Source organism: Chaetodon trifascialis, chromosome 19 (genome assembly GCF_039877785.1).
Source record: "Chaetodon trifascialis isolate fChaTrf1 chromosome 19, fChaTrf1.hap1, whole genome shotgun sequence".
Classification (NCBI taxonomy): Eukaryota; Metazoa; Chordata; class Actinopteri; order Chaetodontiformes; family Chaetodontidae; genus Chaetodon; species Chaetodon trifascialis.
In genome coordinates this window covers 15,174,464-15,201,579 of record NC_092074.1, presented here as the reverse complement: position 1 = coordinate 15,201,579, position 27,116 = coordinate 15,174,464, and the positions used below count along the sequence as shown (strand labels likewise).

Sequence of the window (27,116 nt, the reverse complement as noted above, 5' to 3'; positions counted from 1 at the left end):
ACATTTCATTCAATTAAAAATGTAATGATGAAATGTCACGAGGAAGTATGTCAGGAAACAAATGAAATTAATGTGATAAATTATGTGTGCGTCTATCACATGCTTCTGTGTGTGTGTGTGTGTGTGTGTGTGTGTGTGTGTGTGTGTGTGTGTGGGTGTGTGTGTGTGTGTGGGTGGCAGAGCGTGTGCACAGATTTGATCTATACAGTAAATGCACATTTTATAGAGTGCAGTTAAGCTGTCACAGATCCAGGAATGATTTGTATCAATTCCATAAGGATGGAAAATGTATTAGCTTATTGATTCTAGGTGGAGAAAAAAAACTGGATTTGACTTTGTGCATTTTATCAATAAATGAAACTCAAAGCATTCAAAACATTCCTTGTTTGATTACAAGAGAACATGATACAAATGAGGCCTTTGGAAGGAAAATAGTAATCCATTGTAGCTTTCTGTGCTCTAGGCTGACACTTGATGAGGCACATCTCTCTGAGGATTTAATATGAAAACAAGTGTTTCCATGAAGAAATTAGTCACTTGGCTCTGTGCTGATTCTCTGCATTACAAGTGAAAGTGTGTATGTAGTGTGTGAGTAAAAACACCCCAAGAAAGGGAGGGAAAGAGGAGAGGCAGAAAGAGAGGAAGAACGTGGAAAAGAGACAAGGGGCAAAATTAAATTATAGAGACAAGAAGATCATCCTGGGACACGAACAAGAGGAGAGTAGTGGGAAGAAAAAAGAAAAAGAATAAAAAATTTTATTACTAGGTCTCTGGAAATATAAATGACAATGTTGATATTAAGCCAAAATGGTGGTTTGAGGGGGATCATGGCTGTCTCAGCGCCATCTTTTTGTGTAAAGAGCAACAAATAAACCCTGAGGGATGTGTACAAGAATGTAACTAGACTGTATTTGACCACAGACCACTGACTGAGTGTCGGGTTTCTCGTTAGCACCACACTACAGATGGTGCTAATGAACACTGACCCGGCCTGCCAATGAAAATCACATTTTTAGCTACAGGATTTGTGGATATTTCCATAAACGCTGTGATGTCCCACAAGCTGAGCACAGGACTACTCATATCACACATTCACAATAAGGCACAGCAACGCATAATCCAAAGGAAAAGGAATGAAAACAAAGAGTGCATAATGACTGTGAGTACGACGGGCCTTCCACTATGACATTACACCAAGCATGAGACCGAACCCAGAGGGTGTCATGAGGAAACACTTGCCAGTTTCCTGTTCTGTGTGACAACCTTGAACTACCCAGAGAGCAAGAGGGGAAGAGGAGGTCAGTGTTGTTGTGAGTGAGGAGAGAGCTGGATGGTGTTACTACCTGTCAAGCACTGGTTATCAGTGCCCTTGCCAATAAAAACACTAATAAAGAGGCTGGAAAGTAGGGTAGATCAACACGGCCATCTACTTCCTGTTAGAGCTTTCCACAATAAGCCATGTTGTGATTAGTGGGGCTGCTAATGATTATTTTCATCATTGAAAATTATTTAAGATTTTGCAGCCAAAGGTGTCTTCAGCTTGTTTTGTCCAACCAACAGACCAAAACTTAAGACGGTCAGTGATACAAAACTGAGAAAAACAGCATTTTTTATGCTGTTCAGGCTCATTTGCTATCAGTGCATAAATGCACATTGAATACAAAAACCTAGGATGGAGGATTTAAAGGCAATTTGAGTAAAATATATAATACTAGCAAATGAGCCAGAACAAATGTCTTGACAGCAGTGTCTTTCAAAACCCAATTCTTAGTTTGAGAAAGCAGGAACTGTATGTATCTTGAGATGTTTTTTAAAAAGGAGTGTCAGACAGAGTGTAGAGCTTTACATGCTGAACGTTATCGCCATTTCTCAGATGCCATTTCTCTAAAAGCCCAAATGATTTGTTGCTTTAGCTTCGGGGAGGCTTTGCAGTGTGGGAAATCTTACAGTAAGTCAGAATCGGGGGGGTTATCTGCATTCACTACTCCAGACTGTTAATGATACAGGAATCCCTCACATCTGGCATGTGGAATTCATCCCCCTGCAGCCCCCTCAATAGTTGCATTTCTCCATTTTAAGTCCAGATTCCAAAGTGACTTGAAAAACCCACAATAATGCCGAGCATGATGAAGCATGGCCATGAGTACATATATTCATACACCCCCGACAACCTTCACTGAGTTCACCGAGAGTTCATCTGCTTCCCTTTGGCACATCAGAGCATCTTTCAGACATAATCAGACTGAACTGCATATTACTAAAGGACACGGTGGTGTGGCTACATCAGGTTCAAAGACTGCAGGGCTGCAACTATCAATTATTTCATTGTTGATTAATCTGTTGATCATTTTCATCGTTTGGTCTATAAAGTGTGAGACTTCCCAAAGCCCACCATGATGTGATCGTCTACTGAAATAAAGAGCCAGAAAATATTCACATTTAAGAGCTGGAATCAGAGAATTCTGACTTTATTAAAAAACCAATGAATCAATTATCAAAATAGCTGCAGCTGATAACAAATTGACTGATTGCTGCAGCTCTAAAAGACTGAAAGAATGGTTGCACTCAACCAACGATCGTGATGATGGTCACTTCCATGATGCAATTTTGACATTTTGGTCACTAAACGTGACATCTATGGCATTTATCCTTTTTTATCTGAATAGAGGCTCTAAGGATACACAGTGTCATGCGCTGCACAGGCTGTAAAGGCCCTTAAGGTAAATTTGTGATTTGTGATATTGGGGTATATGAAATCACACGTATATTGACATTAGCACCTCAGTTTTCTACCCTTGTTGAACTTGGTTCTAATGGACTTGCTGTAGCTATCCATGCTTTCCAGTACAAGGAGGGATTATTACAGACACTGAACGCGCTTTCCATTTCATCTCCAAATAAAGAGGTTTAAATCATCGAGCTGAATTATTTACAACCGATCTGATTGTCTGACAGCTCATTTCTTGTGCTGGCAGACTTCACTGGGATATTTCAAGATGTTGGTGATTACTTTGGTGAGGACAATATTTTAAAAACCAATAGAAATGATGACCAAAACTAAATGTAATAAACAAGAGAGCTCCATCAAACAAAAAACCCGGCCTGCCGTTCCAGACTGTGCATGCAGAATTCTGAATTTCTTGACTTTGCTGTTAAGTTATTCTTTTCAGTGGTGCTAGTTAAAAGAAAGCAAAGTTTATGGTATCAAAAAGAGCCAGAGACGGAGGGAGAGGGGGTGCATCCCAGCTGCCGAGGGAGGAAAAGGAGGGAGATTGAATTCCTGGCATACCTGAGAGTCAGGTAACAAACACGCAGACAGGGAAGGGAGGGAACGAGGCGGACAGATGGAAAACAAGCGGGGTGGAGAGCTGGAGCTATAAAAGTAGAATACAAGCCTCCCCTGCTTCTCTGCTCCAGTGTTGTGAAATCCAACTCTGCTCACGCTGCCAACACATTTGCCCAGCTCACAGGTGACAGCATGTGTAAATGTTGTTTATGCCCAATGAGTCGGCCTTCTCCTCTTACCTGTTATTGCACTCTGTCTCACGTACCTGAATTTAAGCCTTTATGACATTTGCATGTCCATCAAATTCACCTGACAATGCCCCCAAAACTCAACAACACACATGCGACATACATTCCAAACATACTTCTGCAGCCAAGGTAAATGAAGACAGAAAGAAAGCAGCGGGATAGATAGACAGATAAAAATGGAAATACTCATGCTTTGACGTTGAAGGGATTAGTGTGGTTTACTCTAAAGCATTCCAGGGGCTCTTAAGATTATCAATCAGCTTCCTTCCTCCCTCCTGTATTTTTTTTACGCAATCTTTCCACCGCTTTCCTAGAAAGTTACGCAGCAGCAAGACACCAGAACAACACACCAGTCAGCCAAGGGCAGGTAGAACAGAGCCAGAACCAGAGCTGAGATGAATGTAGGCCAAAGGTTGCAACAGTAGGGGAGCAAGCTGAAGTTCACCACTGGAGTAAATAGTAAATTATACTTTAATCTGCCCTGCTAAGGAAGCTTACGCTTCAAAATCCTCTACATCTGGGGCTCCTGGACTCTACAGTTGACATCTTGGTGTCTGTCATCCCCAGAGGTTTAGTGGTTGTGCATCTGTTTAAGGTCGTGTGTGTGATCTGTACGTGCGGACTGTGTGCTCTTACCCACAAAGCCATCCCGTCCAACCAACTTCAAAGCCAGCTTGTCTGCCAGCACAGAGGAGTTGCCATGGGCGATGTTGGCAAAGGGCCCAGCATGGACAAACACTGGCGTACCCTGCAACAATTAGAGGGGCACACAAACATGCAGGAGGGGTTGAGAAAACAGCGTAAACCCAACAGAAACTCACCCGACCGAGTTTCAATAAGGACTCACAAGCTTTTTCATACCACATTCAACATGTTTCAGAAACATCCAGGATAAACACTGAAGTGTGGACGCACTTTGGCTGGCACTGTGTTTGTCTAAACAGCAGGCGCAAGTTAAGAGGTACTCGACTGGCATGCCAGGCTGACTGTGGGCCAGGCTTCCTTCCCCTGCTGATTTGGATGACTCCGTGAAAGCTGGACGAACACACAAGCTAAAGAGCACTTAAAGTGCAAGTTTCTGTGTCTGGTAGACACTCAGGGCAGTGCAATCACTTTCAGTTACTAACCTTACTACTATCAGGAGTATGCAGACCTCAACCTTGCTCTTAACCTGCGTTAAGAAGACTTTAAAGATAGACCGATGACTTCAATCTTGAAATAAATACACGTGGATAACTTCCAAGCTTTCCATAATTGAACCAGAGAGACTTCACAGAAATACTGGAGGAAAAAATTTAATGTCCAGCTCGACACACAGCCTCAGTATCTGCTGCTTTCTACTACTGGCTAAGACTCACAGCTGCTGTTTGCGGACCTAAAAGCACTGCAAAATTTGCTCTGAATTATTCAACGATTCGTAGCTGCGTGCATCCACCTTAGACAAGGCAGGGCATCAAAGAGAACAGCTGCAAGCAGAGATCTACTCCTCAAGATCACAATCCTTCCGCTGCACTCACAACAGACTTGAAAAAAGGAAATTACTGAGAAAACTGGTGAAGGAGAAAACTGGGGAAAGCCAGCTGACCTATTGTTACACTGCATGTGAATTCCTTGAGAGGGAGGAAAAAGGAAGGATGGGAAGGCCTTGCATGATTTTCTAAGCTTTTGTTTGCATACTTCTCCCCCTGCCTGCATAAACAGCCTCCCCTCAGAGGAGTAAATCAGCCATTCAGCAGGGCTCGGACAAACGCTGCCACTTGTCTATTTGTCTGTGTAAACTAGTGGTACAGATTACAGCAGAGCATCTAACGGCATGAAGAGAGGAACACATGAAAAAGAGAGTCGGTTAAAGGAAAACGGAGAGAACGAGGGCACAATATAAATCCAAAAAACATCCTTTTTGTACAGTTATCCATCCAATAACATGTCCATTTCTTTATTCGAATGGAAAGTCAACAAACGTCATACATTACGTGGATTTCCATGTGTGTTTGCGACTCCTGAACTTTAACTTGACCCAGTTCACACTTGACGCTCTTTCCACATGGGTACATGAGGGGAGCAATTCAGGACATGAAAACAGCCATGGGGTGACGAAAGTGGAAATAAATTGAAAGTGGAGTTGAGTGTGTCAGCTCTTCAACTGGTGAACACGAGGATTATGAAGACCAGGGAAAACGAACAAACACAGGAAGGTGGGAGATCATGTCCCTGTTTCCTCTTCTTGTGCATCTCTTGCACTGTCCACTACACCAGCTGCAGACCTGGTGCATGAAAGGTTTCCAGGCTAGGTGTTCAGAGGGAATCGAACCTGTGAGCCACGCGTCACAGGTCTGACTGTCCGTGTTATTGTCTGCCTCTCGCTGGGAAAGATGCACGCAGTGGGTTCAGTGGAACTCCACGTACACAGGATGTTTGGAAAAGGCACAGAATGACTGAGGTCTGCTTCACAGACACGTACACAGCGAGTGGGTTCAAAAACTGTCCCTTTTCCTCTATGTGACGTCTCCTCCAAATCCTGCCCCATGTGAAACAACACAGAAATGCATGCTCCAACACACACACACACACACACACACACACACACACACACACACACACACACACACACACACACACACACACACACACACACACACACACACACACACTAGCTTCCATGTGCCAGCTCTGTTCTCATGCGTGTGTTCAAAACACACAATCACAAACGAAGAGGGCACAAAGGGCACGGGTGGTCAAGCGGGACGGAAAATTCTCATGGAGCTCTGAGGCCCAGTCCGTCCCAATACCAGTTCCCTGACCAGAATCACAGGAAACCCACACAGGAAACGGTTTCACACAACAGGACCGCAATGCTTCCTCCAAAAAAGCAGCAAGCAACCAAATCTCTGCTGCATGCAACACTCCACCCCCTCTGCACTCAGCCTGTGTTTATTTTCCCCACCCAAGAGCCATGTAATCAAGCTTTCTGTACGAAACCAACAACGGACAAACAAACCAAAAGGAGCCCTGCGACGCAAACACAAAGCTGTCAGCAGAGGCATGACTGCTAACGTTGTGCTCATTGTAAACTTTAATGACTTAAATCAATCGAACAGAAAAATATACTGAGTCTGTGCAGCAAGAAGGCCTGAAGAAATTAAAGTACTTTTACAAGAAAACGGTAAGTAGATTTCTCATTCCTTTCACTGTATTGTGACCCTTCAGTAAATAAGAAGTTAATAGGAGTTATCTCAAAAGTGAGAAAAAGACAATTTGTTAGCATTTACACCAGTACAACGCACAAATGGCAAGTCAATTTGACCAATAATGGAGGATTTATAAAGAATTTGAATTACATTTACACAAAATATGCAGTAAAATTAAAACCAAAAGACATTTATAGTTTAATACCATGGAAAAAAAAACTACACATATTCACATTTAAGAAGCCGGAAACAGGAAATTTCTGGCATTTCTGCTTTAAAAATGTCATCTAATATTAATTATTTTTCTATCAGTCTGTGTATTTCATGCTTACTGACACAATGAGCACAGGAAGTAAACGATACCAGTCCCAGTGTACATGCATGATTTAAACTTCCTCCTTCAGTGGATAAGTTAGTTAACGGGCTGGCCTGCATAAATCTGGTGCTTCTTTTAAGTGGGTTTCGGCTATACGAGAAAAGCCCAAGATCAAGACTACATATGTATACGTTCATTCAGTCCATTAACCCTAATCTCTTCTCAACTTCTCCATCCATCACCTTGAGGGTTGGACTTTTTCTTCTTGCACAGGGACAGCTTTGGGTCACTGATGGTGTGTGTGTGTGTGTGTGTGTGTGTGTGTGTGTGTGTGTGTGTGTGTGTGTGTGTACATGGAAGAACCACTTATGTGCCTGTGTGATCACGTTCAGTAATGTCTCAAAAGCCAAATGAAAGCCAGATGCTGTGTGAGGCAGAGTTATGGAAGAAGTCGTCACACCAGTCGTCAAATTAAAATGTTTCCTTCAGACAGAATGAATCAGGATGGGCTGGCCCTCTGTCTGAGAGCTCCACCTGTCCCTCTGCACACACTGCTAAACTGCTATTAAGATAAAGCGCCCTGGGAGGAAAAGTTCAGTCTATCATCCTTTCTTAATGGCGCACTCTTCCTCCTTTCTTCTCTCTGACAGCAGAGGTAAAGGTTGGTCTCGCACATACTCTCCACGTCCCTGTGGACTGCTAACCTATTTATTCTAAAAGATATTCACCAGAAGACGCCCTGTTGAGCAGGGTAACGACTATTTAAGTGGGGTTATGTGCGTGTCTCACCTCGAGGGTCTGCATCAACGTGGGCTTGATGGCATCTTTCATTAACACCGCCAGCGCTCCACTCACACCCTAACGGAGAGGAGGAAAAGAAATATGAGGGCAGTCACTGGAAACAAGAACAGATTATCAGCGTTCATACAGAGATTTAACCTCCCCAATACAAACAACTGATATTTATGCAAAGAAAGATCAGAGGGTTACCACAGATGATAAACGGCCATTTGTAAGCGCTTTACGCTCTAACACTGCAAGTAAAGCCTGCTTTCCAAAACACGCCTCATCAGCAGCCTGAACACACATTATAGACTAATATAGACACAGTCACAGAGCATATTCTCACTGGGGCTGGCTCTGAGGTGTGGTGATGTTTTTGCATCCAGACCAGTCAAAAAGACTAATGTAACTTTATAGGGGACCCTCCTCTACGGCTCTGAAACAACACAGGCCGCAGCCGTCTGTGGGAAACCAGAGCCAGCTGACCCCACAGAGGGATCCGGCGAGAGGTGCGAAAACTCTGCTTAACATCATAATCGCAGGTCACACCTAGATTAGATGTGGTGTTTTGGAGAGGGGAAGTGGTGGAAGTGGGCATTTTGGAAATTTCTAAGCTGCAAGTTTGACTGCAAATGGAGCAGAATAATAACGGGATTTGCAGCATTTCTGTATTTGTTTTCCATTTATCTGAACTGAGGAGAAAACTGGAGCTGACTCAATACTTTGATGTAAAAACTGTGAGATGTAGTGATGATAGATGATAGAGAGTCAGTCAGGTTTAAAGTTCCCACGCCCGCTGCACGAAAAGAACACACAGTAACACACACCAGGTCCTCAGCTGTGACGGGCTGTCCAGAGCGGCTGGTCCCCACCACCATGCGCGCCAGTCTGAGCTTCATGTCCTCCAGGCTGTCTGCCAGAGCCAGGATGGCCATGATCTCGCTGGCCACTGCAATGTCGAACCCAGTCTGGAGGGCGAGAGAAGGAAGATCGTAGACAATGTGAACCACAAGGGTAACGAATTCAAGTATTTGTTCAGTGGCCTGCAGCCGGTGAGTCTGAACATTCAAATCCGTTTACCAACCATGAAATAGACGAGCATAAATTCTGCTGTTTCATGGCTGTTATTCATGAAATCACGCGAAAGTTTGCAGCCATGGTGCAAAGCAATATATATTTTCACACAAAATACATTTGACTGCTTGTGAAGGGTTGTTTTTAAAGAGTGAATGAAATGCCTCATTCCTGACGGACTCTGAGGACCACGGCGTGGGAAGAAAACTGGCAACGTTCCACAGTGACTGGCAGACAAGAGATTATCCAGACACCACAGTCGCCAGCTTCATCACATGGGTAAGTCTTATGAACGTGGCCTAGTTTTGGAGCGATGACTTTGGGAAGGAAATTAAACTACGAACAAGTTTAAACTCATTCTTGATGTGACTTTCTGTCTTCATGTATGTCAAACTAAGAGAAAAAAAGACACAGAGAAATGGATGAATGAGGGCTATCTACAGGGACGAGTACGGAAAACCAAAAGTGGTCTCTATTTCACATAACCAGAAAAAAAAGAAACATAACTGAAACCACATCAATCCACCAAGGAACACAACTCTATTCCCACTCCCAGTGAAAATGCCCCGAGGGGCTATAGTGTATCCAGCGCTGGAGGAAGGTGGAGGACAGAGGAAGGGAAGGGGAAACAGAATGGATGAACTGATGGCTGTAAATGTAAGCATATGCTGAACTAGCTCTGAGGCGGATCCAGGTGTGTGTGTGTGTGTGTGTGTGTGTGTGTGTGTGTGTGTGTGTGTGTGTGTGTGTGTGTGTGAGAGAGAGAGGAGGATGGGTGGGTCATTTCTCTCCTTCTTTAAACATTTGCTTTCACTTAGGCCTGCTCGCTTCCCATTGAGGTGAAGTGTTTATTTACAGGATTTCATTTAGCTGTCATTGCTACAGACATATGGGTGAAATGCATCAGGACTTTATCACAGCCAGAGGAAGGCCTGGAAGGAGCGTGTCTGCGTGTGTGCATGGGAAAGCCTTTACACAGTCTAGTTTTATTGTGTGGGTACCTAAAAATCCATACATCCCACAATAATAATAATAATATCAGAGCTATGTTAACCATCAAAGCCACTGCACTGCACCTGCAGTGACATCTCTGTTTGTCACACTGTGTGAGCGAATGAGAAAATATTTGCAATGAACAGTTATCGTGAAAATACACAAACCAAGCCGGAGGGTGAAACTATTTTAAACGAAGGCCACACATTCAAGACTGTGAAGGCATGAGTGCCGCATACCTCTCTAATCTGTCCTTTTTCAGTGCTTGCCTGTCCAACCGTGATCTTCCTCAAGAAACGGTCATTTGTGTCAACGACTGAAAAAGAAAAAGAAAAAGAGTTTTAGTTTCTGCTAAATTTCTCTGAAAATAAAAATAAAAAACCCAGCATCAACGACAGACTAGACACATAAATTTAAATATAGTAAATATAACTTCATTTGACACCTTAGACACACATAATAATTAAGCCTTAATCCATTTCTATACATGTTGAATAATACAGTCAAATGCACATCCACAGGATTTCACACAAACACACCTAAAACCCAATAACTGACAAAATAGATTCTTATCTCTTACTGTGAGTAGGTGTTGACACACTGAAAGTGCTTATGCGATGAGGGTTTAAAGTTTATGTGACTGGAAATGGGTTATTCTGCGGTTACACTGTTGTTTTGATCAGCCAGAAAAGCATGTCAAACATTATCCTCCTGCTGGTTTAGTCATGAGAGGGAAAGTGAAAAACACGGTTTGTTGCATGAACACACAGTCGCAACATTTGGTGGTAAATGTGTTTTTAATCTCCAGGGTTGGTCGTTGAAGAATGCTCTCTGGAGCCACAGGAGTAAATACCACATCAGTCATAGCAGCACCCGGCTGGTTGCGCTCACTGACAGCTTTAACCCAACACATCTACCACTGAGGTAGCGACTCCCTCTCCTACCAGACCCACACCGCATCGCTTTTATCTTAAATGTGCTTATTCAGTATGAACACAAGGGCCAGAGAGAGTTGGTTTAGCCAATTTTCACGGACAACGATACCAGCAGTGAGGGCCAACTTTAGTCGGAAATCAGAAAAATTCCAGCCTGACTCAAGATCGCATGTGACATTGTTTAGTCACAAAAAAGGCAACAATTAATGGACCATGTGATGTTTGTCAAGTCTTCTTTCGTATTAATGACATTTGTGTGATGTAGAGTCTTTGTAGATTTTGATAAGAAGATGTTTCTTCTTTCATTTTCAAAGGAAATGTGTCAGTTTGAAATATGAATAATATAAAATTATAATCATATATATCATTGTCTAAATCAATTTGTGGCTGTGTGATTGATGTACCATATAACATCACCATTTTAGTGAATAATGCGCCACACTGCCTGGTAGGCTGATGCTATTGTCACTGCATACGCAACAAGGCACAACAACAAGGTAGATGGAGGATGAACTGAGGCTCTTACAGTTTGAAGTTTTGCACACGGTTCACACATACTTCACTTAAAAGGATATTTCGCCCTCTGTTTAACAAACATTCTTATGAATGTTTAAACAGGCATGTCACGCCAGTAGGTGGCGATAAAGTCTACCTCAATGATGCAGTGAGCTTATTTTGCTGTAGTGGTACTCTGTTTAAAAACACAAACAATACTAGCTAATTGTCTAATTATCTGTAGTTATTTAACACCTTTCTGGCACACGGCTGGCGAAGAAGTTCTACTTGAAATGGGAACATTTCCTGTCATACTTTAGGAATCTCAGGGACCAACCTCCTGGACGAAGACATTTGATTGTAGCTGGAGATGTTTTTTCTCTTCCGATTGCTCCTTTAATTGATCACCTCGTTGGATGTTTGATGCCTTGTTAATGACTATTCTGAACCATCTCACATATTGTAGATGGAAGAGAGGGGAGGTATGGCTGTGAAAATGTGCACTTGTATTTGTGAAATGTTGTGTTGTGAACACATCAGCTGCAAGGGTGTGTTCAGGGGCGGTGGGTGAGGGGAATTTTGTTCATTAAAAGAATAATAAAACGTAATACGTAACCTGTATTGTATTGTTCCTTCAATAAAAACATATATTAAAACATTTGTGGTAGTTAGAGTCACAGATGAAGCTTTAAACATAACAAATTTGACTAAATATTTCCCTGTTTAGTTTGAGCTATGGAGAAAATGGTCTTGCCATTCACCCAGAAATACTGTACAGAGTGAACTGCGGTACATCTATGCATACCTCTCTGCCAGGTGATCTTGGACGGGTCAAGGTCAAGGCGGACAAAGGTGCTGACTTCCTGGGGTGTGAGAGCTGCTGGGTCCACTTTATTGATCCCTAGACGCTGGAGTGGAAGAGAGAAAGACAATTAAAGGGATCATTTGTAGGGATTTCTGGAGAAGTGATGCTCAGGTGCAATTTTTGGCTTTCAGTCCACATTTACTACAATTCAGTCCCAGTTATGGCAATACGGCTAGATACAGCAATTTATGAGACATTTTATGATAATATGACTATTTCTACATTTTATTCTAGACAAAAGCAGTGATACTGTTTTGCTATGTCGTTATCAGCTGGACACAGTATCAGCCCTGCCATTCAAAACAAATCAAGACTAAATATATGACTCAGAGGCAATCAACCCACCGTCAGGTTCAAAAGGTTCACTGTGGAGTGCTCTATTCAAAAAACGCACGTGACTCTTTATCTCTCACCCTACCCATTAAGACCAATAAATGTTTTATAGTCCTTTTAACTTCTCATCCCAGAGGCTTCCACACAACAGGACAAACACTGAGTTGATTTGTTCAAACATCTGATATATGTATTTCATCTATTGAGATTTGATACTAGCTATTCTTCATCAACACCACATAAAACATACTTACAGATGCGTAAACACAGAGCAGCTTCATGACGTATAAACAAATATTTAGAGATGAGGACATAGTGGAGGGAAACAGCCATTTTTAAAATAGGCTCACTGAGGTCCTCTAGTGGACAAAACCAACACAATTTATGGCTAGTAACTAATGATGACTGGTGATTCTGGCACTGCAGTGCTTAAACTTACACGCAGCCTGGCCATTTGGATGGGGGAAAATCTTCTGACTCCATTCACTGAAGGGACCAGTCTGTTGAACAGGGCCTATGAGGTACGAGGCAAAACAATTACATTAAATGTACAAGTGTATGCATATAGAGTACATTTCATTGCACCTTGGAGGATAATAGTGTTTTCTTGAATAGAATCTATCATACAAAAAAGAAAATCTATGCCCTTAAATAGATGAATGGAGCATAGATAATGGATAATTAACATAATGCATTATTTCCTTTGTTAAATCACACACAATGATAAATCTAAACAGCAAATCGCTAACATCAGTGAAACAACAAACATCTGACATTTTCATTGGTGTAAGAATAAGTTATTCCTGAGTGACATCAACACACGGTCACCTTGTCTGATTGAGTCGCCTCATGGAGCATCCTGGCATCGATGGCTGCTGCCACCAGGTTATTGGCTGCTGTGATGGCGTGAATGTCACCAGTCAGATGGAGGTTGAACTGAAGGGCACGATAGACAAAAAAAAGATGAAGAACAAACAGAGAAAAGGAGAAAGATGTGAGGAAATAGAGCCTATAACAAAGTAATCCCATGTCCCCTAGGTCTTTAAAATATTATGACACATTCGCTGTTTGGCATGAGGCCCCTGACTTCAAGGAAAGAAAACATTCTTCAGAGGTGAGAGGGCAGAGCGGGGGAAGGAAGAGGCCGAAATAAGGTGGTGTTTTGATATGAGAAAAGGAGACTGCCTTATTAAAGGTTATGTGTCTGGAGCTCCAAAACGTCCTTCCCTCTCACCCCTCCCTCCCTCCCTGCCTTCACGCACAGTGCCTCTAGACACAGGCAATGTTATGCCACAGCTCCAGGGGTTGTGTGTGTGTACATTTGTGCAAACTAGCGTGAGTCTCTGCATGTCTTAGCTCTTTGAAGCCAGCACTCATCCTGCTAGGGAGCACCGAGAGCGTCTGTGTGTCTTACCTCCTCCATGGGGATGACCTGTGCATATCCCCCTCCCGCAGCTCCCCCTAGGCACCAAGAAGAGGTAGCACAGTCAGAGGCAGACAAACAGGACAGGGACACACAGAGGAGGAATGCTGAGTGGTGGACTCTGAGTGAACTACTCCACCCCGGCACAAAATGTTGCAGGGTATGAAACGCTAGCCTCACGCTGACAAACATAGCTTATCACACAGTTAGTTGATACATTCCTAACGGCCGGTGTTGGGCGCCTGTCTCTGGTTGTGTCCACATCCCACTCAATGTATTCGATCAGAAGAAAATTCCAATTCAGAAGAGTCATTCCAAAATAACATCCACCATTTGAAACAGTTTGACATCTCTTCTCATATGACAACATCTCCTTAAAGAATGTAACTGAAATTGTTATTCATTGTGATAGCTGTCTAACAAAACAGAGTTTTAGATTACTCTACTGTATCAACATGTTGTCGCGAGAAAGGTCAAGAGCACAGAGAGGTGAAAGCATACTTTTCAGACAGAATGTGTCATGTACAATTGGCGTAAGGACAAAGTATTCACTGCTGACCTTTAACACCAAAGGTGGGTCCCTGGGAAGGCTGCCGGAGACATGCGAAGGAGTTCATCTTAAGGTGGGCGGACAGGGCCTGGACGAGGCCGATGGTCACCGTGCTTTTACCTTCGCCCAGCGGGGTGGGAGTTATACTAGCCATACAGAAAACACAAAACATTTTGGAAAGTCAGGTTTTTTGGTGTGCATAATGTAACTGAGTCTGTGTGCATTAATGTCATAACACACTCACCCAGCGACCAGTACATATTTCCCATCGGGCTGTGTGTGGAGGCGGTCTAACAGGGAGAGCCGGACCTTAGCTTTGCTCCTGCCATAGGCTTCAAGCTCTTCTGGCAGCAAACCAATCTCCTCAGCCAGCTGGTCCACTGGTTTGGGCGTCTGAGCTCTGGAGATCTCTATGTCACTGACGAACAGAAAAACATGACAAATCATTCAGATTTCATTTGAAAGCATCAAATATGTGGACAATCCTGAATCTCCGGCAGCTGCTCTAACTGGATACTTTGACAGTGATTCTTAGTAACTTTGAAGCTTATTCATGAAACATTCAAGCGTGGCATAGGTGCAACTTAGAGAACAATGAGAACACAGAAAAATGAGAAAAGGATCTTAAGTACCTTGGCACAGGGGTCAGGGGCTGCAGTTTGAGGCTGCGCAGATGCCAGGGTCGGTACTGCTGCTCCTGGAGCCACCGACTGCAACTACGCACCACATTCTAGTCCAAAGACGAGAGACAGAGAGAATAAGACAAAGAAACATAAAGACAGAAAATATTAAGCAAACGGGTCGAGAGCAGAGACAGAAACAACAAGGCTCACCTGTGTTCTGTAGGCTGCTGTGAGGTATCCTAACCCAGACTTTGAGGACATCTCAATGGCACATTCATCTACCACAAAAAACACAAGAATTAATGCTCATGTTGAATGAAAACATGCACCACTGGTAAGTCAAGCATTGTCAGGCTTTATAGTGAGCTATCATCTCATCAAATGTCATTTCTTCTAAAGCTGAAGCATGTGCAGGGTGATTGTGATGCCTATGATTATACCTGTGTTGAGGGTGGGCTCACAGCGGATGACAGCAGCTCCTGGTCTAACCCAGGCAGGTGGGACATCTATGTTTGCGGACCCTAACAGGACCACAGCATCAGCCTGCATCACCTAGGCAATGAGATAAGGAGACATTAGATATGAAGAATTCAAAAGAGAGGAAAGTATTAAAAAAATGACAAGCGATGTCAAAGATATGTGTCACCTATTGAACGACTTTATAGCAAACTAATCCAAAAACTCCCCACAGAAAAATGTGAGCCATCAGTAAAAAACAAAGAAGGTACAGGTACAACACACTTTTTGACGTTGCATTTGAAAAAAGCAGAGACTGACTCCATGTGGTAAACTTCTGAAACCCCACATACTGCAACTACTGGTGCAACTGAATAATGACAACAGGTGGGTGAGTACATGGAGTTGACCATAAACACAAACCAGGGACCACAGTATGAACTTTCTACAGCCACCTTTCACATCTACTGGGGCGGAGAGATTAAAACTTACTTTTCTTAAAAAGTATTTTGGGTAACAAAGTGTTAGTGACCAGAAATAAAAATCACACACATATACACACACACACACCTGTTTCTGTAGGCTGTTGGAGGTCCAATGACTCTTGAGAGCAACCATTCCACTTCTTTCAATCAGGCACTGCAGGGCCACGCCAATGGGTCCTTCTCCTCCAACCAGCAACACAGTTTTCCCTTCCAAAGGAGCATCTGTAGAAATGTTTTAATTGAACTTTAGGACTTTATTCAACCATGAAGTGCCTTATATGCACAAGCAGCCAAACTGTGAAGTGGTTCACACATCAGTTACGTTCAAGCCCATTAAGTGAAGTCCTCACGATCTGTACTGAAATGCTGACAAACAGAGTGGGTCTTTATAGCTTTGTGCAACACTGTTGTCATAATTACAGATAAGTTGTGATGATATGTAGTGAATTTTCAAATCTTTCATGACTAAACACACCATATATTACTGGAGCTGGACTCAAAGTCATCACTCTCTCGCACCACATGTCAGTGAATCTCTGCTAGTTGTATGAGGGACACTCAGAATAACTATGACCTTATGCACACCTGAACTTTGACCCCTACCCTCTGAACTCAAATTGGCCCTTGGTTCAACAGTCAGCCTGTCAAGTCAGCTTTTTGTTGTGTGTCCCAATGCCAAAATCTTTTTGGTGCACAGCACTAAAGTACTGTAAGTTACACTAATCAAACTCACTTCACTTATTCATTTTATCAGCCACACCTGTGTTTTCCAACCCGCGAGGCCTCTGAAAGAAGTCCCTTGTATCAAAGCGTTAGCATAGTGTTCATGAGTTACAGTACAGCTTCAGCATTCAATAATTACTGAACCTGAGACTGACTCACATTCCCAAAAACTCACCATGTTTCTCCAGCAGATCCAGCACAGCACTGGCTAAGGGTGGCACAAAGCCTCTGCTCTGGTCTCCTCGTACCAGACGGCCCACATTCAAATCAGATATCCTATTACAAGAGGAAAATGGAATTCATTTTCAATATAGATCGAAATAAATAAATTGTTCTTCTCCCTGGAAGCCAGTTACTTTTTACTGACCCCAGCATTGAGGTTATTTTATAAAATTTACAAAACACCGGAGGCGAACATCATTTATGTGTTACTGGTAAAACTGAACACAGTATATAACATCATTTTTAGACTATATTACTGGACCAAGATCTATGATTACTAGGTTTCATTTTTCTTTTTTTTTTTTAATTAAACTCTAACAATAAACATAAAGTAGCTTGTTGCAGTAAATCAAAAGAGAAGTACCTCAGCTAATTTTGATCAGCATAAATCATTTGTCCTTGATTGAACTAATTGTCCTCCATTTTCAAAGATTATGAAGGGCATCTTGCCTATTTTCTCATTCACTCATCTGCTGAAGGCACAAATGCTACATTTATGCAGTCTTAATTCTGTGCAGCCCTTTCTGATTTCTGCCAATTTGACATACCATGTGAGTACATGCATTTATCTCTGTAAGGACAGAGAAACATGAGCAACAGATGCCTGGCTGGCAGCTGCATGAAAATGTCTACTGACGACACATTTAACAACGTGTAGAGTCATTTTTAAGAGGCACACAAATCAATCAAATGAAAAATGAACACGGGTAAAGAACTTCTAACAGCATGTGCTATTTGGCAGAGATTCCCTCTTCACTTTTATGTCTCTCTTAATGAGAGTAGCTAGAGCAGGTTTTTACCCATCTACATCTTTCTCAGGTCTCAGAGCATTCAGTACTCGACTGGTGAGCGAAGCAGCGGGGAGGTGGAGGTAGACTCCATGCACCCTGGGATCTTCATTCAGCTTCAACACCTCCTCTACAATCTAAACACACAAAGAGCAATTCGATTTCTTTCCCCAGAAGAAAAATATACAGTATATACAAGCCATAGTTGTGGAAATGTAACATGTTTAACTGTTTGTATCGCACATGCTGGCATGAGTATTGTTGGTACATACACAGAAAACCCCTGCCATCACACCTACAAATTAAAGTACCTTGGATCTTTCAAGAATGTTCAAAAACAAGGGAAAGAGTGAAACAGCAAACACACCGTCAGATTCAACTTGTCAGTGCTTCCGAATGAGGATTACAAAATGATAGTAATCCATAAGGAAAGAGGCAGTGAGAGAGGGAGATTTTGAATAAACAGAGGAGAGATGCGTGAAAGCAGAGCAGTGGATCAGTAGTTCAGTAGGGTGTTCTTTAGGCCAGGAATTGTGACGTAAATGATGCACTGTCAGCTGGAATGCCTGAGCTGTTCCCAGCAGTTCCTACTTTCCATATGGCTCAAGAGTCGACTTCCAACTGAGCAAAGACAGCTACAGCTGAGAGGCTGCTTCCCAGTCCCAGTTACATAGTGTTGGAAACTACCATGAATGATGACATAGGAACCTCAGGATTGACTGAACCAATTAGGAAACAAAGGATGTCTTGTATCCGTGGATATATCATGACTTATGGTTAAGTAAGTTTTAATGACATAACAGCTTACCTTGACAGTACACACAACCCACATGATCACATGCTGCACAGACAAACAGTCAGGGGAGTGGCGCTTCATGCACTGACTCGCTAAACAATGTGGGAGAGTAACCAAATATGAGTGTCAGGTTCACTTACTTCATCTTCGCTGCACTCCTTCGACAGACAAATCTGAGAGATGTTTAAGCCAATCTGAGGACATACGGACAAGGAGAAGGTGAACTGTTTGAATGACTGGATCTTTTTGTGAAAGAGACAAAATGGGAAAGATAAAAGAGGAACAGCAAGAGAGAATATTACCCTTCCTGCCATTTTCTTATTGATCTCCAACAAGCTGTCATCTTCACCTGCCTTTGAGATAAAATTGCCATGTTGAGAAAAACACACACAGACCTGATAACACAGGACTCTTCAATGGCTTCAGCAGGAATAGATAACCCTTAGGTCAAAAGCAAATGATGGCAAAGCAAGATTAATGTCACTACTAGCAAAACACAACTCTGCCAAGCTAAACTCCCTTTTTACTTGTCTTTACGTGGGATTTTATTCTACTGTGGTAGACACAAACCCTATGTAATACTTCTGTTTTTGCTTACAATACCTGTATAATGGCCAACAGAGGCTGGATTGCTGGATTTCTTCTCTGCAGCGCCAGCAGCGCCTCCTTGGTGCTCTGAACCACTTCCCTGCAAGAGAAAACTGATCAGCAATGTCCATTCATCCATTTCGATCCACAAACAGGGTTTTAGAATAAATTCCAGTCAAAGATAAGGCAAGATTTTGGAAGATGTATCTCAAACAGAGAAGTGGGTAAAATACTGTTTAATCAGTGTCCGTAGGTTAGAGTTCACATTAAATATATCAATATATTGTAAAAAGGATGATTCAGAAATACTGCAGTTAATGGCATGCACATTGTGAAACTGCGCCCATTGGTCACCTCACTGCACACGTGACGCCGTGTGGGCGTGGCTATTTAATGTCTGGCGTTAACACACTGACCTACATGTTATCCAAAATGTAAACATTAACTTCATCAAGTCCACCTCTGGCTATCTCGGATCAGTTGTTTAATGTGCTTAATTCCGCGTGACGATCTCTCGCAGAAAATGACTTAAAGATGAAATCCCATCACGTGCAATACATGTCACACACAAAACGATTCGCATAAGAAGGCCTCTGCAAACACACACACACACATATGTCTGAAGATTCTCATTCATCCAGGAAACGCGCACGTACATTTCATGTTGGTGATGCTACAGGTCACGTATCTTCACAGTAATACTTATCAGCACGACCCGCTCACCCGTGTGTGTTTTAGCTTTATCCACCCATGAATTCAGGCTGGTTTTAGCATCCTGTGTTTGGCAACGACGGAGAAAAGTTACATCAGCTGGCTGGAGTTCCTCTGATGATATCGGAGACACGTGCACAGCTGGCTGCTAGCCATCAGCAAAAACGCCGGTCAGTGAAGAAGTTCCGACCACCGTTAGTCACCTAAGCCACCACGCGACCAAATCCTTCTTCAGACCCAAAATAACACAAAGACAACGGTAATTGAGTGAACGAACGTATTCCTTTCTTACCTCAAAGAACTGTCGCATTCAAACCCATCATCCTTTCGGGACTGTTTCCCAAAGTTGACGACGAATTTCGGGTTGGTTCCGCCGCTGGTAGTAGCGCTGGCTGTTCGGATGAGCAACCGGCCATTGGCGGGACCAACCGATGGGCATCTCCGCGACAAGCCGCTGAGCCTGCTTCCCGGGTGGGCTGGAGGTATCCGGAGGCTGCCGCAAGCACTGCGAATCATAGACAACTTCATGGTCGTTTCTTTTAGTCTTTTTTAATGGTGGCTTATGCGGTTTTCCTCTCTTTGTTTGTCTCTCGATGGTGAGCGAGGATTCAACCTGTGGGAGGAGGAAAAAGTTGAGGTGGCGACGGGGTTGTGATGGAGCTACGCTGTCTTCAAATGTAGTCGGAAATTTGGCAACTTAGCCACATCCCCAAAAATGCGTTAAAGCCCGCATAAAGAACGACGCTTTATGATGATGACACAAGCTGTAGGACGTTTGGAGTGCAGAAAATATAGCTGTATCCATGTATCCTTCACAACATTTTTACACTATAATTATTTCATTATTAAATTACAAAATGTAATGCGCATTTTCTTCCGGGTTCTAAGGTTACGTTAATTGTAGCTGCTGGCGTTGTTGTAAGATCACAACAAAAAATGGTCTACATTTTGTGACGAATTCGGGTACAGTGGAACATTTGTGTCGGGATTTTAAATCCGAAGTATACATGAATGCACCACACTCAATTGAAGGGGCTTACGAGCACGCGCTTTCACGTGCTCTATTGACACGCAGGGGAGGAGGTCAGTTAAGGCCACGTGGGGACACAAAGATGACCCATACATCCAACTAGGACTCTGAACTCGCTGAAAAGATCATCACATATCTGTAAAACACTTCTTTGGAAACAGCAGCAGCTACAATACTCGAATATGTTGACCAAAACAAGAAAAAGAAAAAGATAATCAAGTCCGGCCACTTATCTAAATTAAACAAGTCAGGCAACCAAGGGTAGAGGGCTGGAGGTCTGAGAAGCCTACTGTCCACTCTAGACCGGATCACATGGGAGTCAGATGTCCCTTTGCATCAGCTCTGAGAATGACTTTAACCAGCTTAAGAAGCTGCTACCGTATTTATTTCAGTTCTGCAAATATATATCACAAAAAAACATTAGTGTTTGTGGTTTTGATTTAAGGCTAGTTTTTGCAACACAATTTTATGCAACTGCTGTTTTGCCAGTGGGTAAACTCCAGCTACGTCTTAGTTCTGGCTCTGCACAAAGGTTTGTAACACTTATGCAAATGTTCATACAACTAAGGGGGAAAACAGATTTTAAATACTAATTGATGCTCTTCAGGGCATTTAATCATTCGCAACTGGACTTTGTCAGTTTGTCTTGGAACTGGAACTAGAACTTTCCAAGACAAACTGACAAAGTCCAGTTGCGAATGATTAAATACCCCGAAGCTTACAATGACTTGGATGAATGAGAATATTCACAGGCACTAATTGATGCTAACATTTGGGTAAAGACCCTTTAATTTCAGATTGTCTTACTGTGGCAATATTAAAGAAAGCTGTATCACCGGTAGAATGTGGCCCACTGTATTTGTGTGTTATGATCAGACATGTTTCCTAGTACAGTGTATATTAGGCTGGTAAAACCTCAATGGTAAATGCACCTTCAGCAGCAGACTGCTGCATCCAGTCTGTGAGACTGTTCAACTCTAGTTTTGTCTAGTGTAGCACTGTGATTATGTACTTACTGCTCTGCACTGTTTTCCACTACTGTGTGATTCAATGTATTCGTCATCATGCCATTACATCTCATGCAATATTTAGTGCAATATCACTTTTTTTCCCTCCAACATTACATTCATATCTTCTTGTATCAAGTCACATATTTTCCTTCTATATACTGTTACATATTTTTTAATCAACGTGCCATAGTTAAAAACACTGTACTCTTTCATTTTATTCCTTTCTATGTCTTTTTATACTTTTCATACTGCTGCTGCCTGTAACACCCAATTTTCTCCTATGAAGAATTAATAACGTGTTATCATATGTTTATCAGTCTCTGTCTTACACACAAATACACACACGCACGAGAGTAGTCATTGAGGCGTGGCTGGGTGAATCTTAAGCGGTAATTCACCCTTAACATGGATTTGGCTTTACCGGCACCAGTACTGTCAGGTGTCACTGCCATGAAAACTCAAGAATAAAGCCGTCCATGGTGTCTGCAGTTCAAGGCGCAATGACTGGAGCTTGACAAATGTCCCCTGTGCGATAAATCTCCAGCAAACCCCGTAAAAACAAAAACAAACAAACACCAGTCTCGGTCTCCTTACATTTCCCAACACTTCTGCTTTATTCTACCCAGTGAGTTCAAATTGGCACTCACTTGGTTCATTCGCACCAGCTGTTCACACCTCGTTCCATCCAATTGACGCGCCTGCGACGCAGCGTCACTGCAATGGCCAAACCGACCCGGCTTCATTCCTCAAGTCACATCATTGCAGTCCCATGGCGTGGCGCAATCCATCTCCCTAACAAAACTAAAGGCGAATACCAGTTTGGGCTCTAAAGATAGCTGCATTACGCATGTGGGGCCCTTTGTTTCTGCTCAGCCCAGAGCAGCCGACTTCAGAGTTATAGGATGGTGCTGTGGCCGCGGCCACCTGTCCAAAGGTATGGTTTGATGTCTGAGGCGATCCGAGCAAAACAGGTAAGAAGCTTTCTGTTATTCTTGCTTCCTGTGTGAACTACAACACATCATAAAACGTGCTGAGATTTATGTGGTGATAGCTACTCGGTAGGGTTTATAAAAGGCATTTCTGTGGCCTTTATACATGAAACCAATTAATTTTCAATCACTGATATTTTAAAATAAACACTGATTTCTTCTAAAAATGTATTCAAAATGAAGGCTGAGCAGTTGCAGATCGTCTGAATCTCTCCCAGTTTACAAGAGGAGTGTTCTTCAGGTGTGTTAGGTATCATCTTGAATAATTTACAACCTGATGACCAGGTGCACTTGAGTCAATATTAATATCTGTAGTCATGAATATTAATATTGTATCTTCTAGATGTCAACATGATATGTAACTGTTTAAGCCCTGTTCTGATCAAGCGTAAAGATTATTCCAAGCTGAAAACAGGAAAAGACAACAACGTCAGGGAGGAGTTGCTGAAGTCAGTCTAGTGTCTGACTCCTAATGTTGTCACGAGCCTCTTTATTTAACACTGAACATGTTGTTTTATTGCTCAAACTCGAGATCCAAGACTGTATCAGGTGAAGAGTATTTGCAGAATCTGATGCTCCATTTAGATCTACAGTGAAAATGAATGTCTGGATAAGGACGTCAGACAGATCACAAGTGAGGAGAACTAGTTTGGTGAGGAGAAACACCTTTGACTATTCTTTGGAGAACCTGTTGGGCCAGTGCTGGGTGGGTTAGAGCTGAAGGAAGAAGGAAAAGGCTTTGAAACAGGCACGACAGCTTTAATGAGACACCTGGTGTGTTTAAACTTGTGTCCTTTTTTCTGTCCCTTTTGACTTTTTGTTGTCGATGGCTCTTTCAGGTCAGTCATCTTTACTGAGTCAAAGAAGATAACCAGGCAGGGGAACAATCTGTGAGCGATACCTGTTCTCCAGTCCAACCATGAGGGACAGACTGAGCAACCTGCAGGAGCTGTCCAATAGCTACGTGGAGCCAAGGGAGCACACGGAGTCCACTCTCTCCGACTCCTTCAGCAATGTGGACCTAGAGGAGGAGCTGCCCCATGAAGCAGTGGTGTTCGACAACAGCCCCGCTCTGGCGGAGGTCTTTTCCCAGTCGCAAGAAACCCACAGAGAGATCCAGCTCATCCGTCTGGAGGTTAAAAGGCTGCGTGAGCAGAACTCACGCATGCTCCAGGGCGTCACCACCATGAGCACTATCAAAAGGGACTCCAACGCCATTGGTGCTGACATAAAGTCTCGGGCTGAGACTGTGCTAGCAGGCCTGCAGGAAATGGATGGCACAGCCCACAAGCTAGAAGAAGAACATGGCTCAAATTCTGCCATCACACGTATCGCAAGAACCCAATACGCTTCCCTCAGCAATGGCTTCCGCGATGCCATGTTTGACTATAACGAGGCGGAGATGAGCCATCGGGATAACTGTAAAGCCCAGATCCAGAGGCAGATGGAGATAGTGGGACGTGAGGTGACAGGAGAGGACCTGGATGAGATGATCGAGACGGGTCAGTTTCACATGTTCACCGATAACATCATGACTGAGGGTAAAACGGCTCGATCGGCTCTGTCCCAGATTGAGAAACGTCACAAAGAGTTGTTGGACCTGGAGACCCGCATCAGTGGCATCCATGAGATTTTCCTGGACATTGCCCTGCTGGTGGAGGAGCAGGGCCCCATGCTGACCTCAATCCAAACCAACGTTCAGAAAACTGATGAACACATACAGGACGCCCTGGTGAAACTCGGCAGGGCCAAGCGTCATGACAAGAACAACCCATTCAAAAAGATGTTTTGCAGCTGTTTCCCATGCTACAATTAATGACTGTAGAGATGGGTAGAGGGGTGGCAAAGTACATCATGTTCCGACAAAGAGAATAGTTTAAAGCTGTTATATTTAAATTGAGAAAGGAAAAAAATGTTTGGATTAAATATTTTAAAATTGTATTTAAGTAATCCGTTGATGTTTGTATGGAAGGCTTGAGACTGGTATCTCAAATCAGAACTAATCTGCCCATGACAGAGATGTGACGCAGACCTGAAACAAAGGTTATCTGAAATTTTTTCCATGTTTTATAGCCTGCTGAATCTCCACATGGGAGGGATTTACCAAATAACACAGTGTGAGGACTGTCAGAAGCCTTTCCTTATGGGAGTGCTGCCTGACGTGATGGTTCCTGATGCAGTAAACCACCTGAAGAAATAAACCGGGGAGAAATGTTACTGCACGATAAGCAACTTCAATCAAACTCTTACCTATAATTATTTTCCGGTGTCTGACCTGATCCATCCCGGTGAAATAATTTGACAGCAGTTTTAATGGGATCAGTGTTATCTCAATGGAATCACACAGCTGATGTATTGTGATGTACGCTAATGTGTTTTATGACTATATGTGTAATACCTTTTATGTTGTCTGCCTTTCTTCTGTGGTATCATGTATATTACATAAAGAGTTATATTAAAATGAGTGAGTCTGGGTTTGTTCTTGTTTGAACGTGAAATCTACACCAACACATGAAAATACAGACCTGCTGACATTTAATAATAATTAGCTTTATTTGATATAGCGCCTTTCATACAAGGAATGCAGCTCAAAGTGCTTTACAACTAAGAAATCACACGCACAAACTGCTTCACATAAAAAGTCATAGAATGAACATAAAAACAGGGATAGAAAATCTAAACATTTAATAATAGTAAGTGCATTAAATCAAGTAAAATACAAGAATTACAGCTGTGCATGAATGTGAGGCAAAGCACAAAAGTTTCAAGCGTGTATAAGACATAACTAGTTAAAGGCTAAAGTGAAGAGATTATTCAGTGAGCTGGTGTAATTGACAAAGACCTCTTGGTACTTGCTCATTAAGGGATTTGTAAACAAGGAGGAGGACCTTAAAATCAAACTGAATGTTACAGGAAGCCAGTTGGGTTGTACTTCTGTACATCCGTATCTTTTTAAAGTAGAAATGGTCATACTTTAGATCTGAATCTAGGATAACACCAAGACTTGTAACCTCATATTTAAAATTTGGTGAAGACATCAACACATTTTCTTCAAGTTCACACTGTGGACTCTGCTAAACGTGTTAGGTAAGTGGGAACAACACAATAACTGTAATCCCTGGCATGTTCCAGCTACTGTCTAGCCCTGGAGCACCCACTGTCCAGTGGTGCACTGTCAAATAGTTATATCTAATTCCTCAGATTTCCTCAATTGGTGTCTCATGAACCCTTGTCCTTGAAGCAATATTTGGAAGGAATGTTGTCTTGATCGGCCCTGTCTCCTGCTTTCAGATGTGAAAATAGCCTGACCAAAAAAAAACAAAAAATGCATTTCTCTTCCAGGAAGTAATGTGTGTTGCAGTGGGAAGGACCATGTCTGTCACCTGGGAAGGGGTGGCAGTCACACACACTGAACACACACAGCAGACAGACAACTTCCTGCATCAGAAGAAAAAGATGTGTTTCCCAAGCGCCTTGGACCAAATAAATCAGCTTTGAGGAGATTTACGTGCTTTCTGATTGTGTGGGAGCAAGTAATAAGAGGTAAGACACTTTGAGTTGATAGCTGAATCATATTTCATTCATTTTCTTTGGAAATATGTGCAGCAGAGGCAGCTGGAGACAAGTGGATAATTGATGGGAGTTGATTAGTGATACATTGCCCAAGCAGCTTGGAGAGACTGATGCTAGACTGATTCAGTGGCCACTGAGGAGACATTTAACAGCTTTTAAAACAAGTATCTGCATTTTTACAAATAAGGTATGAGGAAATAGATTTTCTGTGTGCAGACTGTGACTGTGTGAAAGAATCAGTGGCAGACATTTAAGCAAGCACCACATTCTTTTTTGTGGAGCATGAGGATGACAAAATGAATGTAGTGAGAACTACTTGGACAATTATATAGTGCAACACTATTTTCTTCCATAACCTACTTTCAAAGAAAATGTCTTTTTTGTTTTTCCAATAAGATACTGTCTTCCTTGTTCCTGGTGAAAATGAATGCATTCCAACAAGGCTTTGAGCTGTGACTGCTGTCATTGTTCACCACAGAAAGAAAACCTACTGCAGATAAACTGACCAGTTGTATCAGTCGTTACATATTGAGCCGACATTTCACTTTTGGTTGAGTGATGTAGTTTCTGTGGGTAAATTAATAAATGGGCACATTAAGCAACATCTTGTTTCACTCTGGTCTCTCAGGCAGA

General features: G+C 42.6%; 2 protein-coding genes across 2 annotated transcripts in view; one reads left to right on the top strand and one right to left on the bottom strand.

Moving 5' to 3' along the window:
• mthfd1l (methylenetetrahydrofolate dehydrogenase (NADP+ dependent) 1 like) overlaps window positions 1-20,426 on the bottom strand; it is a 32,514-nt gene extending 12,088 nt beyond the window's left edge. The window contains exons 1-20 of the mRNA XM_070987259.1: window positions 20,174-20,426; window positions 19,186-19,270; window positions 18,885-18,935; window positions 18,723-18,776; window positions 17,799-17,923; window positions 16,952-17,052; window positions 16,139-16,275; window positions 15,553-15,664; window positions 15,323-15,390; window positions 15,122-15,219; window positions 14,734-14,907; window positions 14,499-14,635; window positions 13,931-13,977; window positions 13,345-13,452; window positions 12,956-13,030; window positions 12,124-12,226; window positions 10,128-10,204; window positions 8,649-8,789; window positions 7,828-7,896; window positions 4,171-4,282 (exon numbers count right to left, since the gene is read on the bottom strand). Of these exons, the coding sequence (XP_070843360.1) occupies window positions 4,171-4,282; window positions 7,828-7,896; window positions 8,649-8,789; window positions 10,128-10,204; window positions 12,124-12,226; window positions 12,956-13,030; window positions 13,345-13,452; window positions 13,931-13,977; window positions 14,499-14,635; window positions 14,734-14,907; window positions 15,122-15,219; window positions 15,323-15,390; window positions 15,553-15,664; window positions 16,139-16,275; window positions 16,952-17,052; window positions 17,799-17,923; window positions 18,723-18,776; window positions 18,885-18,935; window positions 19,186-19,270; window positions 20,174-20,409 (2,110 nt within the window). The 5' untranslated portion in view covers window positions 20,410-20,426. The remainder of the gene's footprint in view (window positions 1-4,170; window positions 4,283-7,827; window positions 7,897-8,648; window positions 8,790-10,127; window positions 10,205-12,123; window positions 12,227-12,955; window positions 13,031-13,344; window positions 13,453-13,930; window positions 13,978-14,498; window positions 14,636-14,733; window positions 14,908-15,121; window positions 15,220-15,322; window positions 15,391-15,552; window positions 15,665-16,138; window positions 16,276-16,951; window positions 17,053-17,798; window positions 17,924-18,722; window positions 18,777-18,884; window positions 18,936-19,185; window positions 19,271-20,173) is intronic.
• Window positions 20,427-22,770: 2,344 nt separating this feature from the next.
• Window positions 22,771-24,768, top strand: stx11b.1 (syntaxin 11b, tandem duplicate 1). Its single transcript, XM_070987612.1, has 2 exons — window positions 22,771-22,892; window positions 23,750-24,768. Exon 2 carries the CDS (start codon window positions 23,830-23,832, stop codon window positions 24,724-24,726), a length of 897 nt encoding a protein of 298 aa, XP_070843713.1. The 5' UTR covers window positions 22,771-22,892; window positions 23,750-23,829; the 3' UTR covers window positions 24,727-24,768.
• Window positions 24,769-27,116: the final 2,348 nt, after the last annotated feature.